Source organism: Calliphora vicina, chromosome 4 (genome assembly GCF_958450345.1).
Source record: "Calliphora vicina chromosome 4, idCalVici1.1, whole genome shotgun sequence".
Taxonomy (NCBI): domain Eukaryota; kingdom Metazoa; phylum Arthropoda; class Insecta; order Diptera; family Calliphoridae; genus Calliphora; species Calliphora vicina.
The window spans coordinates 90,101,516-90,116,663 of NC_088783.1; the positions used below are offsets into that span (position 1 = coordinate 90,101,516).

Consider the following 15,148-nt stretch of genomic DNA (forward strand, 5'->3'; position numbering starts at 1 on the left):
CAAGATCTTCTATAGAAAATATTGTTATACTCAAGATTTTCTACAGAAAATATTTTCTATAGAAAATATTGTTCTACACAAGATTTTCTATAGAAAATATTGTTCTACACAAGATTTTCTATAGAAAATATTGTTCTACACAAGATTTTCTATAGAAAATATTGTTCTACACAAGATTTTCTATAGAAAATATTGTTCTACACAAGATTTTCTATAGAAAATATTGTTCTACACAAGATTTTCTATAGAAAATATTGTTCTACACAAGATCTTCTATAGAAAATATTGTTATACTCAAGATTTTCTACAGAAAATATTTTCTATAGAAAATATTGTTCTACACAAGATTTTCTATAGAAAATATTGTTCTACACAAGATTTTCTATAGAAAATATTGTTCTACACAAGATTTTCTATAGAAAATATTGTTCTACACAAGATTTTCTATAGAAAATATTGTTCTACACAAGATCTTCTATAGAAAATATTGTTATACTCAAGATTTTCTACAGAAAATATTTTCTATAGAAAATATTGTTCTACACAAGATTTTCTATAGAAAATATTGTTCTACACAAGATTTTCTATAGAAAATATTGTTCTACACAAGATTTTCTATAGAAAATATTGTTCTACACAAGATTTTCTATAGAAAATATTGTTCTACACAAGATTTTCTATAGAAAATATTGTTCTACACAAGATTTTCTATAGAAAATATTGTTCTACACAAGATTTTCTATAGACGATGTTGTTCTACACAAGATTTTCTATAGACAATGTTGTTCTACACAAGATTTTCTATAGACAATGTTGTTCTACACAAGATTATCTATAGAAAATGTTGTTCTACACAAGATTATCTATAGAAAATGTATGTATGTATATATATTGTTCTACACAAGATTTTCTATAGAAAATATTGTTCTACACAAGATTTTCTATAGAAAATATTGTTCTACACAAGATTTTCTATAGAAAATATTGTTCTACACAAGATTTTCTATAGAAAATATTGTTCTACACAAGATTTTCTATAGAAAATATTGTTCTACACAAGATCTTCTATAGAAAATATTGTTATACTCAAGATTTTCTACAGAAAATATTTTCTATAGAAAATATTGTTCTACACAAGATTTTCTATAGAAAATATTGTTCTACACAAGATTTTCTATAGAAAATATTGTTCTACACAAGATTTTCTATAGAAAATATTGTTCTACACAAGATTTTCTATAGAAAATATTGTTCTACACAAGATTTTCTATAGAAAATATCGTCATACACAAGATCTTCTATAGAAAATATTGTTATACTCAAGATTTTCTACAGAAAATATTTTCTATAGAAAATATTGTTCTACACAAGATTTTCTATAGAAAATATTGTTCTACACAAGATTTTCTATAGAAAATATCGTCATACACAAGATCTTCTATAGAAAATATTGTTATACTTAAGATTTTCTACAGAAAATATTTTCTATAGAAAATATTGTTCTACACAAGATTTTCTATAGAAAATATTGTTCTACACAAGATTTTCTATAGAAAATATTGTTCTACACAAGATTTTCTATAGAAAATATTGTTCTACACAAGATTTTCTATAGAAAATATTGTTCTACACAAGATCTTCTATAGAAAATATTGTTATACTCAAGATTTTCTACAGAAAATATTTTCTATAGAAAATATTGTTCTACACAAGATTTTCTATAGAAAATATTGTTCTACACAAGATTTTCTATAGAAAATATCGTCATACACAAGATCTTCTATAGAAAATATTGTTATACTCAAGATTTTCTACAGAAAATATTTTCTATAGAAAATATTGTTCTACACAAGATTTTCTATAGAAAATATTGTTCTACACAAGATTTTCTATAGAAAATATTGTTCTACACAAGATTTTCTATAGAAAATATTGTTCTACACAAGATTTTCTATAGAAAATATTGTTCTACACAAGATTTTCTATAGAAAATATTGTTCTACACAAGATTTTCTATAGAAAATATTGTTCTACACAAGATTTTCTATAGAAAATATTGTTCTACACAAGATTTTCTATAGAAAATATTGTTCTACACAAGATCTTCTATAGAAAATATTGTTATACTCAAGATTTTCTACAGAAAATATTTTCTATAGAAAATATTGTTCTACACAAGATTTTCTATAGAAAATATTGTTCTACACAAGATTTTCTATAGAAAATATTGTTCTACACAAGATTTTCTATAGAAAATATTGTTCTACACAAGATTTTCTATAGAAAATATTGTTCTACACAAGATCTTCTATAGAAAATATTGTTATACTCAAGATTTTCTACAGAAAATATTTTCTATAGAAAATATTGTTCTACACAAGATTTTCTATAGAAAATATTGTTCTACACAAGATTTTCTATAGAAAATATTGTTCTACACAAGATTTTCTATAGAAAATATTGTTCTACACAAGATTTTCTATAGAAAATATTGTTCTACACAAGATTTTCTATAGAAAATATTGTTCTACACAAGATTTTCTATAGACGATGTTGTTCTACACAAGATTTTCTATAGACAATGTTGTTCTACACAAGATTTTCTATAGACAATGTTGTTCTACACAAGATTATCTATAGAAAATGTTGTTCTACACAAGATTATCTATAGAAAATGTTGTTCTACACAAGATTTTCTATAGAAAATGTTGTTCTACACAAGATTTTCTATAGAAAATGTTGTTCTACACAAGATTTTCTATAGCAAATGTTGTTCTACACAAGATTTTCTATAGAAAATGTTGTTCTACACAAGATTTTCTATAGAAAATGTTGTTCTACACAAGATTTTCTATAGAAAATGTTGTTCTACACAAGATTTTCTATAGAAAATGTTGTTCTACACAAGATTTTCTATAGAAAATGTTGTTCTACACAAGATTTTCTATAGAAAATGTTGTTCTACACAAGATTTTCTATAGCAAATGTTGTTCTACACAAGATTTTCTATAGAAAATGTTGTTCTACACAAGATTTTCTATAGCAAATGTTGTTCTACACAAGATTTTCTATAGAAAATGTTGTTCTACACAAGATTTTCTATAGAAAATGTTGTTCTACACAAGATTTTCTATAGAAAATGTTGTTCTACACAAGATTTTCTATAGAAAATGTTGTTCTACACAAGATTTTCTATAGAAAATGTTGTTCTACACAAGATTTTCTATAGAAAATGTTGTTCTACACAAGATTTTCTATAGAAAATGTTGTTCTACACAAGATTTTCTATAGAAAATGTTGTTCTACACAAGATTTTCTATAGAAAATGTTGTTCTACACAAGATTTTCTATAGAAAATGTTGTTCTACACACGATTTTCTATAGAAAATGTTGTTCTACACAAGATTTTCTATAGAAAATGTTGTTCTACACAAGATTTTCTATAGAAAATGTTGTTCTACACAAGATTTTCTATAGAAAATGTTGTTCTACACAAGATTTTCTATAGAAAATGTTGTTCTACACAAGATTTTCTATAGAAAATGTTGTTCTACACAAGATTTTCTATAGAAAATGTTGTTCTACACAAGATTTTCTATAGAAAATGTTGTTCTACACAAGATTTTCTATAGAAAATGTTGTTCTACACAAGATTTTCTATAGAAAATGTTGTTCTACACAAGATTTTCTATAGAAAATGTTGTTATACACAAGATTTTCTATAGAAAATATTGTTCTACACAAGATTTTCTATAGAAAATATTGTTCTACACAAGATTTTCTATAGAAAATATTGTTCTACACAAGATTTTCTATAGAAAATATTGTTCTACACAAGATCTTCTATAGAAAATATTGTTATACTCAAGATTTTCTACAGAAAATATTTTCTATAGAAAATATTGTTCTACACAAGATTTTCTATAGAAAATATTGTTCTACACAAGATTTTCTATAGAAAATATTGTTCTACACAAGATTTTCTATAGAAAATATTGTTCTACACAAGATTTTCTATAGAAAATATTGTTCTACACAAGATCTTCTATAGAAAATATTGTTATACTCAAGATTTTCTACAGAAAATATTTTCTATAGAAAATATTGTTCTACACAAGATTTTCTATAGAAAATATTGTTCTACACAAGATTTTCTATAGAAAATATTGTTCTACACAAGATTTTCTATAGAAAATATTGTTCTACACAAGATTTTCTATAGAAAATATTGTTCTACACAAGATTTTCTATAGACGATGTTGTTCTACACAAGATTTTCTATAGAAAATGTTGTTCTACACAAGATTTTCTATAGAAAATGTTGTTCTACACAAGATTTTCTATAGAAAATGTTGTTCTACACAAGATTTTCTATAGAAAATGTTGTTCTACACAAGATTTTCTATAGAAAATGTTGTTCTACACAAGATTTTCTATAGAAAATGTTGTTCTACACAAGATTTTCTATAGAAAATGTTGTTCTACACAAGATTTTCTATAGAAAATGTTGTTCTACACAAGATTTTCTATAGAAAATGTTGTTCTACACAAGATTTTCTATAGAAAATGTTGTTCTACACAAGATTTTCTATAGAAAATGTTGTTCTACACAAGATTTTCTATAGAAAATGTTGTTCTACACAAGATTTTCTATAGAAAATGTTGTTCTACACAAGATTTTCTATAGAAAATGTTGTTCTACACAAGATTTTCTATAGAAAATGTTGTTCTACACAAGATTTTCTATAGAAAATGTTGTTCTACACAAGATTTTCTATAGAAAATGTTGTTCTACACAAGATTTTCTATAGAAAATGTTGTTCTACACAAGATTTTCTATAGAAAATGTTGTTCTACACAAGATTTTCTATAGAAAATGTTGTTCTACACAAGATTTTCTATAGAAAATGTTGTTCTACACAAGATTTTCTATAGAAAATGTTGTTCTACACAAGATTTTCTATAGAAAATGTTGTTCTACACAAGATTTTCTATAGAAAATGTTGTTCTACACAAGATTTTCTATAGAAAATGTTGTTCTACACAAGATTTTCTATAGAAAATGTTGTTCTACACAAGATTTTCTATAGCAAATGTTGTTCTACACAAGATTTTCTATAGAAAATGTTGTTCTACACAAGATTTTCTATAGAAAATGTTGTTCTACACAAGATTTTCTATAGAAAATGTTGTTCTACACAAGATTTTCTATAGAAAATGTTGTTCTACACAAGATTTTCTATAGAAAATGTTGTTCTACACAAGATTTTCTATAGCAAATGTTGTCCTACACAAGATTTTCTATAGAAAATGTTGTTCTACACAAGATTTTCTATAGAAAATATTGTTCTACACAAGATTTTCTATAGAAAATATTGTTCTACACAAGATTTTCTATAGAAAATATTGTTCTACACAAGATTTTCTATAGAAAATATTGTTCTACACAAGATTTTCTATAGAAAATATTGTTCTACACAAGATTTTCTATAGAAAATATTGTTCTACACAAGATCTTCTATAGAAAATATTGTTATACTCAAGATTTTCTACAGAAAATATTTTCTATAGAAAATATTGTTCTACACAAGATTTTCTATAGAAAATATTGTTCTACACAAGATTTTCTATAGAAAATATTGTTCTACACAAGATTTTCTATAGAAAATATTGTTCTACACAAGATTTTCTATAGAAAATATTGTTCTACACAAGATTTTCTATAGAAAATATTGTTCTACACAAGATTTTCTATAGAAAATATTGTTATACTCAAGATTTTCTACAGAAAATGTTGTCCTACACAAGATTTTCTACAGAAAAAATCGTCATATACAAAATTTTCTATAGAAAATATTGTTATACTCAAGATTTTCTATAGCAAATATTGTTATACTCAAGATTTTCTACAGAAAATATTGTTCTACACAAGATTTTCTATAGAAAATATTGTTCTACACAAGAAAATATTGTTCTACACAAGATTTTCTATAGAAAATATTGTACTACACAAGATTTTCTCTAGAAAATATTGTTCTACACAAGATTTTCTATAGAAAATATCGTCATACACAAGATCTTCTATAGAAAATATTGTTATACTCAAGATTTTCTACAGAAAATATTTTCTATAGAAAATATTGTTCTACACAAGATTTTCTATAGAAAATGTTGTTCTACATAAGATTTTCTATAGAAAATATTGTTCTACACAAGATTTTCTATAGAAAATATTGTTCTACACAAGATTTTCTACAGAAAATTTTGTCCTACGCAAGATTTTCTATAGAAAAAATCGTCATACACAAGATTTTCTATAGAAAATATTGTTATACTCAAGATTTTGTATAGCAAATATTGTTATACTCAAGATTTTCTACAGAAAATATTGTTCTACACAAGATTTTCTATAGAAAATATTGTTCTACACAAGAAAATATTGTTCTACACAAGAAAATATTGTTCTACACAAGATTTTCTATAGAAAATATCGTCATACACAAGATCTTCTATAGAAAATATTGTTATACTCAAGATTTTCTACAGATAATATTTTCTATAGAAAATATTGTTCTACACAAGATTTTCTATAGAAAATATTGTTCTACACAAGATTTTCTATAGAAAATATCGTCATACACAAGATCTTCTATAGAAAATATTGTTATACTCAAGATTTTCTACAGAAAATATTTTCTATAGAAAATATTGTTCTACACAAGATTTTCTATAGAAAATATTGTTCTACACAAGATTTTCTATAGAAAATATTGTTCTACACAAGATTTTCTATAGAAAATATTGTTCTACACAAGATTTTCTATAGAAAATATTGTTCTACACAAGATTTTCTATAGAAAATATTGTTCTACACAAGATTTTCTATAGAAAATATTGTTCTACACAAGATCTTCTATAGAAAATATTGTTATACTCAAGATTTTCTACAGAAAATATTTTCTATAGAAAATATTGTTCTACACAAGATTTTCTATAGAAAATATTGTTCTACACAAGATTTTCTATAGAAAATATCGTCATACACAAGATCTTCTATAGAAAATATTGTTATACTCAAGATTTTCTACAGAAAATATTTTCTATAGAAAATATTGTTCTACACAAGATTTTCTATAGAAAATATTGTTCTACACAAGATTTTCTATAGAAAATATTGTTCTACACAAGATTTTCTATAGAAAATATTGTTCTACACAAGATTTTCTATAGAAAATATTGTTCTACACAAGATTTTCTATAGAAAATATTGTTCTACACAAGATTTTCTATAGAAAATATTGTTCTACACAAGATTTTCTATAGAAAATATTGTTCTACACAAGATCTTCTATAGAAAATATTGTTATACTCAAGATTTTCTACAGAAAATATTTTCTATAGAAAATATTGTTCTACACAAGATTTTCTATAGAAAATATTGTTCTACACAAGATTTTCTATAGAAAATATTGTTCTACACAAGATTTTCTATAGAAAATATTGTTCTACACAAGATTTTCTATAGAAAATATTGTTCTACACAAGATTTTCTATAGAAAATATTGTTCTACACAAGATTTTCTATAGAAAATATCGTCATACACAAGATCTTCTATAGAAAATATTGTTATACTCAAGATTTTCTACAGAAAATATTTTCTATAGAAAATATTGTTCTACACAAGATTTTCTATAGAAAATATTGTTCTACACAAGATTTTCTATAGAAAATATCGTCATACACAAGATCTTCTATAGAAAATATTGTTATACTCAAGATTTTCTACAGAAAATATTTTCTATAGAAAATATTGTTCTACACAAGATTTTCTATAGAAAATATTGTTCTACACAAGATTTTCTATAGAAAATATTGTTCTACACAAGATTTTCTATAGAAAATATTGTTCTACACAAGATTTTCTATAGAAAATATTGTTCTACACAAGATCTTCTATAGAAAATATTGTTATACTCAAGATTTTCTACAGAAAATATTTTCTATAGAAAATATTGTTCTACACAAGATTTTCTATAGAAAATATTGTTCTACACAAGATTTTCTATAGAAAATATCGTCATACACAAGATCTTCTATAGAAAATATTGTTATACTCAAGATTTTCTACAGAAAATATTTTCTATAGAAAATATTGTTCTACACAAGATTTTCTATAGAAAATATTGTTCTACACAAGATTTTCTATAGAAAATATTGTTCTACACAAGATTTTCTATAGAAAATATTGTTCTACACAAGATTTTCTATAGAAAATATTGTTCTACACAAGATTTTCTATAGAAAATATTGTTCTACACAAGATTTTCTATAGAAAATATTGTTCTACACAAGATTTTCTATAGAAAATATTGTTCTACACAAGATCTTCTATAGAAAATATTGTTATACTCAAGATTTTCTACAGAAAATATTTTCTATAGAAAATATTGTTCTACACAAGATTTTCTATAGAAAATATTGTTCTACACAAGATTTTCTATAGAAAATATTGTTCTACACAAGATTTTCTATAGAAAATATTGTTCTACACAAGATTTTCTATAGAAAATATTGTTCTACACAAGATCTTCTATAGAAAATATTGTTATACTCAAGATTTTCTACAGAAAATATTTTCTATAGAAAATATTGTTCTACACAAGATTTTCTATAGAAAATATTGTTCTACACAAGATTTTCTATAGAAAATATTGTTCTACACAAGATTTTCTATAGAAAATATTGTTCTACACAAGATTTTCTATAGAAAATATTGTTCTACACAAGATTTTCTATAGAAAATATTGTTCTACACAAGATTTTCTATAGAAAATATTGTTCTACACAAGATTTTCTATAGAAAATATTGTTCTACACAAGATTTTCTATAGACGATGTTGTTCTACACAAGATTTTCTATAGACAATGTTGTTCTACACAAGATTTTCTATAGACAATGTTGTTCTACACAAGATTATCTATAGAAAATGTTGTTCTACACAAGATTATCTATAGAAAATGTTGTTCTACACAAGATTTTCTATAGAAAATGTTGTTCTACACAAGATTTTCTATAGAAAATGTTGTTCTACACAAGATTTTCTATAGCAAATGTTGTTCTACACAAGATTTTCTATAGAAAATGTTGTTCTACACAAGATTTTCTATAGAAAATGTTGTTCTACACAAGATTTTCTATAGAAAATGTTGTTCTACACAAGATTTTCTATAGAAAATGTTGTTCTACACAAGATTTTCTATAGAAAATGTTGTTCTACACAAGATTTTCTATAGAAAATGTTGTTCTACACAAGATTTTCTATAGAAAATGTTGTTCTACACAAGATTTTCTATAGCAAATGTTGTTCTACACAAGATTTTCTATAGAAAATGTTGTTCTACACAAGATTTTCTATAGAAAATGTTGTTCTACACAAGATTTTCTATAGAAAATGTTGTTCTACACAAGATTTTCTATAGAAAATGTTGTTCTACACAAGATTTTCTATAGAAAATGTTGTTCTACACAAGATTTTCTATAGAAAATGTTGTTCTACACAAGATTTTCTATAGAAAATGTTGTTCTACACAAGATTTTCTATAGAAAATGTTGTTCTACACAAGATTTTCTATAGAAAATGTTGTTCTACACAAGATTTTCTATAGAAAATGTTGTTCTACACAAGATTTTCTATAGAAAATGTTGTTCTACACAAGATTTTCTATAGAAAATGTTGTTCTACACACGATTTTCTATAGAAAATGTTGTTCTACACAAGATTTTCTATAGAAAATGTTGTTCTACACAAGATTTTCTATAGAAAATGTTGTTCTACACAAGATTTTCTATAGAAAATGTTGTTCTACACAAGATTTTCTATAGAAAATGTTGTTCTACACAAGATTTTCTATAGAAAATGTTGTTCTACACAAGATTTTCTATAGAAAATGTTGTTCTACACAAGATTTTCTATAGAAAATGTTGTTCTACACAAGATTTTCTATAGAAAATGTTGTTCTACACAAGATTTTCTATAGAAAATGTTGTTCTACACAAGATTTTCTATAGAAAATGTTGTTCTACACAAGATTTTCTATAGAAAATGTTGTTCTACACAAGATTTTCTATAGAAAATGTTGTTATACACAAGATTTTCTATAGAAAATATTGTTCTACACAAGATTTTCTATAGAAAATATTGTTCTACACAAGATTTTCTATAGAAAATATTGTTCTACACAAGATTTTCTATAGAAAATATTGTTCTACACAAGATCTTCTATAGAAAATATTGTTATACTCAAGATTTTCTACAGAAAATATTTTCTATAGAAAATATTGTTCTACACAAGATTTTCTATAGAAAATATTGTTCTACACAAGATTTTCTATAGAAAATATTGTTCTACACAAGATTTTCTATAGAAAATATTGTTCTACACAAGATTTTCTATAGAAAATATTGTTCTACACAAGATCTTCTATAGAAAATATTGTTATACTCAAGATTTTCTACAGAAAATATTTTCTATAGAAAATATTGTTCTACACAAGATTTTCTATAGAAAATATTGTTCTACACAAGATTTTCTATAGAAAATATTGTTCTACACAAGATTTTCTATAGAAAATATTGTTCTACACAAGATTTTCTATAGAAAATATTGTTCTACACAAGATTTTCTATAGAAAATATTGTTCTACACAAGATTTTCTATAGACGATGTTGTTCTACACAAGATTTTCTATAGAAAATGTTGTTCTACACAAGATTTTCTATAGAAAATGTTGTTCTACACAAGATTTTCTATAGAAAATGTTGTTCTACACAAGATTTTCTATAGAAAATGTTGTTCTACACAAGATTTTCTATAGAAAATGTTGTTCTACACAAGATTTTCTATAGAAAATGTTGTTCTACACAAGATTTTCTATAGAAAATGTTGTTCTACACAAGATTTTCTATAGAAAATGTTGTTCTACACAAGATTTTCTATAGAAAATGTTGTTCTACACAAGATTTTCTATAGAAAATGTTGTTCTACACAAGATTTTCTATAGAAAATGTTGTTCTACACAAGATTTTCTATAGAAAATGTTGTTCTACACAAGATTTTCTATAGAAAATGTTGTTCTACACAAGATTTTCTATAGAAAATGTTGTTCTACACAAGATTTTCTATAGAAAATGTTGTTCTACACAAGATTTTCTATAGAAAATGTTGTTCTACACAAGATTTTCTATAGAAAATGTTGTTCTACACAAGATTTTCTATAGAAAATGTTGTTCTACACAAGATTTTCTATAGAAAATGTTGTTCTACACAAGATTTTCTATAGAAAATGTTGTTCTACACAAGATTTTCTATAGAAAATGTTGTTCTACACAAGATTTTCTATAGAAAATGTTGTTCTACACAAGATTTTCTATAGAATATGTTGTTCTACACAAGATTTTCTATAGAAAATGTTGTTCTACACAAGATTTTCTATAGAAAATGTTGTTCTACACAAGATTTTCTATAGAAAATGTTGTTCTACACAAGATTTTCTATAGAAAATGTTGTTCTACACAAGATTTTCTATAGAAAATGTTGTTCTACACAAGATTTTCTATAGAAAATGTTGTTCTGCACAAGATTTTCTATAGAAAATGTTGTTCTGCACAAGATTTTCTATAGAAAATGTTGTTCTACACAAGATTTTCTATAGAAAATGTTGTTCTACACAAGATTTTCTATAGAAAATGTTGTTCTACACAAGATTTTCTATAGAAAATGTTGTTCTACACAAGATTTTCTATAGAAAATGTTGTTCTACACAAGATTTTCTATAGAAAATGTTGTTCTACACAAGATTTTCTACAGAAAATATTGTTATAGACAAGATTTTCTACAGAAAATGTTGTTCTACACAAGATTTTGACCTATATCTGTATTATGGATATCTAATGATAGATATTTCAAAGACCTTTGCAACGACGTATATAAGACCATAGTAAGTTAGACCTACAATCGAAAAAATATTTTTTAACCCAAATTTTTTTTTCACTAAATTTTAAAAAAAATTAAAAAACAATTTCGAGAAAAAATTCCAAAAAATTGGAAAAATAAAATTGAATTTGTGTTTACCTAAAAATATTTAAAATTTTTATTTTAAAGTATAATTTGGTGAAGGGTATTTAAGATTCGGCACAGCCGAATTTAGCTCTCTTACTTGTTAGTAGAAATTTTGTTGATCATATATAAGTTGTAAAAGTCAGGTAAAAAATTTATATTTTGCCAATTGATAACTAACATTATGTAAATGGGAAAACCCCCAAAAAATTTCAACAATATTCATTTTGGTTTAGTTAATGTTACATTTTTATTTTGGATCACAATTATCAGATCATCAAAACATTTTTCCTTTTTCAATTTTATTATTCCTGCAATTTATTTTGTGGTAAAAGAATACGTGTTATACATTTTCCAATTAGAATTAGTAATAATTTAGTCCTTATAGTTATTGAATGTTCTGCTTAACAAATATTGTCTAATCATTTGGTTAGCATCGGAATAATATTTTTTCCCCAAAAATATTAGTTTAAATAAAATACAATTTGATTTTTTTAAATTTTAATCAATTATTTTACTCATAAATCTCTAATTGTCAAAAGACTGTGTGTTTTTACAACTAACAACAGAAATAATTGATTTAATTCGACCTAGTTCATTTCAGTGAGCTGAGCTGAAAAGAGCGGTCACTTCACTGAGCTAATAAACCCATCTCTATTTATGAGAGCTTAACTATTTTCAGATACGGCAATCGTATGGGTGCTAGGAGAAATAATAGACCGATTCTAACCAAATTCAATAGGCTTCGAGGCAATAAAATAATTATCTTTCAAATTGCGACCTGTAGTTTGATTATAAGGTTTACATGGACGGATGGACATAGTTAAATCGACTCAGAAAGAGATCCTGAGCTGATTGGTATACTTTAATATTTTGGCACTCCCGACTATGGTGATGTAGGTTATAAATATAAAATGTTTAATTTTTATCCTTGAAAATGGCAAATGGAAAAGAGATTCATATTCCAATTCGGAATATGGTAGTAAATCGCCGAAAGGAATATAAATCTAAGGGAGAAATTGCTAAGACAACAAAATAAAGTCGGCTACTGTACAGACGATCTTAAAAAAACGAAAAGGGAAAAAACTCCCTTGGAATTTTTTTTTCATAATTGGGCTGTATTCTCATTTTCTAATTTCTTTACAATATGGTAACATAGAACCGAGACGCAATTGTCAAAAACATAACTCTTGCCATAACAAAATACATGTTTGTCAATATATATTGTTGTTGTATAAAAGTATGATTTATTTTTGTTTGACAAAATAGGTTCTCGCCTCTATGTATTTTTCTCTTTGTTCTTTACTGTGTTGGAAATTGTATTTATAACAACCATTTTTTGGATGAATTTGTCCACTTAATTGCGACAAACGTATCTACCTATTTTTGAACTGGATTATTTTTAGGTGATTTTCTTTGGAACTAATATAATGTATGATATGGAATTGATTTACTTTAGAACTGGCATTTTATGGATGAGAAAGCAAATTAAAATTACAATACTCCAAAGTATACTTGCTAAACAAATGTCACATATTTCATCTACTTACTTCCCATCTATTTTTCGCAGATTCAATAATATAAAATCCACTGTTTCTTTTTGAGAAACAACCTTTTTTATCTCAACTTCTGCAAATTTACGTCCATCGCCCATTGATAATTCGGCAGGTATTTGAATATCTTTCATAGCTAGAAAAATCTGTTCCATTTGAAAAAAGTCTCGGGGCACAGAAATAGGTGAAATGTCGACAATTATTCCGTCACTAACATATTCTGGCTGTAAAGTAGTGTTAAAATAGAAAGACCAAAATTAAGCAGACATACATATGTACGTACGTATTTTAAAGCTAAAAACATCATTGTTCTTCCTCCCATGCTGTGTCCCATTACTGATGCTTTTGGAATGCCCATTTGTTTCATAAGTTCAATAACATCTACAGCCATGTGCATAGAACTGTGCTCATCCGTATGTGGCGACTGTCCATGATTCCTTGCGTCTAAAGTAATTATCTAAAATGGAAAATTATAAATAAATATATTTACATAAGTCGTAAGACAGCCTACCTTTCGGTTTGTTTTTGATTCTAAAGAACGACTAACTGCCCTCCAGTTCTGTTTTGAGCCAAAAAGTCCATGCATTATCATTAATGGAGGTTTCGTGTTATCCGTATTTTTGTTTTCAAATATATTACATGCCATTTCAATTGGCCGTGCATCATAGGAATAAGCACGTCCATATTTACTAAACCGAATAAATTTTGCAAAATTTAAAAACATCTCTCGATCTTCCTTTGAAATGTAAATTCCATAATGTTGCCATACTTACGATTAATACGCTGTCATGAGCATAACTACCAGATTTGACGATTTATCGTAATTTTTACCCTATGTCTCCACGTAGCAATTTTTATTGCTAAGATCAAGCAATAACGTTGGCAGAGCAACAGCAGAGTGTTTGCTGATTGCTTTAGGTGGAGAAAACGTTCGTCACAAATACAAAATTTTCAAAGCGAGAAGTTCTATGAAAAACTGTGGTTTATTTTACGTTAAATGATTTTTTTCACTAATTTCTTTGTTTTTTTGTTTGTTTTGGTTCTTAAGTAAATTAAATATGGATGAATTAATCGCATCGAATCATAGAAAGAAGAAATTTTACATTAATGACAACTGAACTGACAGCTTATTGCTCAGCAATAATTGCTCAGACAATCAGCAGAGCAATCATTGCGCAATGGATTGGCAATTTGCGGTCTACACTCGCAAATTTCATAGACGCAATCAAATTTGACAATTGCAACAATAAATATTGCTACGTGGAGACCTAGGGTTATGACTTTATACCATGTTCACACGACGGCATTATTCGTCATGGACGCTCTCATTCGTCATTCAACCCCCAATTACGAACTGAATTACATGATTCGCCATACAAAATTTCAAGTGCGAATTACCTTGTTCGTACTAGGGTTCTATAAGTCGATTGTTCGATTCTTCGAACAATCGACTATTTCCGGAAAAAAGTCGAAATCG

At 25.6% G+C, this 15,148-nt stretch overlaps 1 protein-coding gene across 1 annotated transcript in view; it reads right to left on the reverse strand.

The window, feature by feature from the left end:
• Window positions 1-14,410, reverse strand: part of LOC135958259 (sn-1-specific diacylglycerol lipase ABHD11) — a 48,912-nt gene extending 34,502 nt beyond the window's left edge. Inside the window, exons 1-3 of the mRNA XM_065509152.1 lie at window positions 14,183-14,410; window positions 13,955-14,128; window positions 13,669-13,895 (exon numbers count right to left, since the gene is read on the reverse strand). Coding sequence (XP_065365224.1) covers window positions 13,669-13,895; window positions 13,955-14,128; window positions 14,183-14,395 — 614 coding nt within the window. The 5' untranslated portion in view covers window positions 14,396-14,410. The remainder of the gene's footprint in view (window positions 1-13,668; window positions 13,896-13,954; window positions 14,129-14,182) is intronic.
• Window positions 14,411-15,148: the final 738 nt, after the last annotated feature.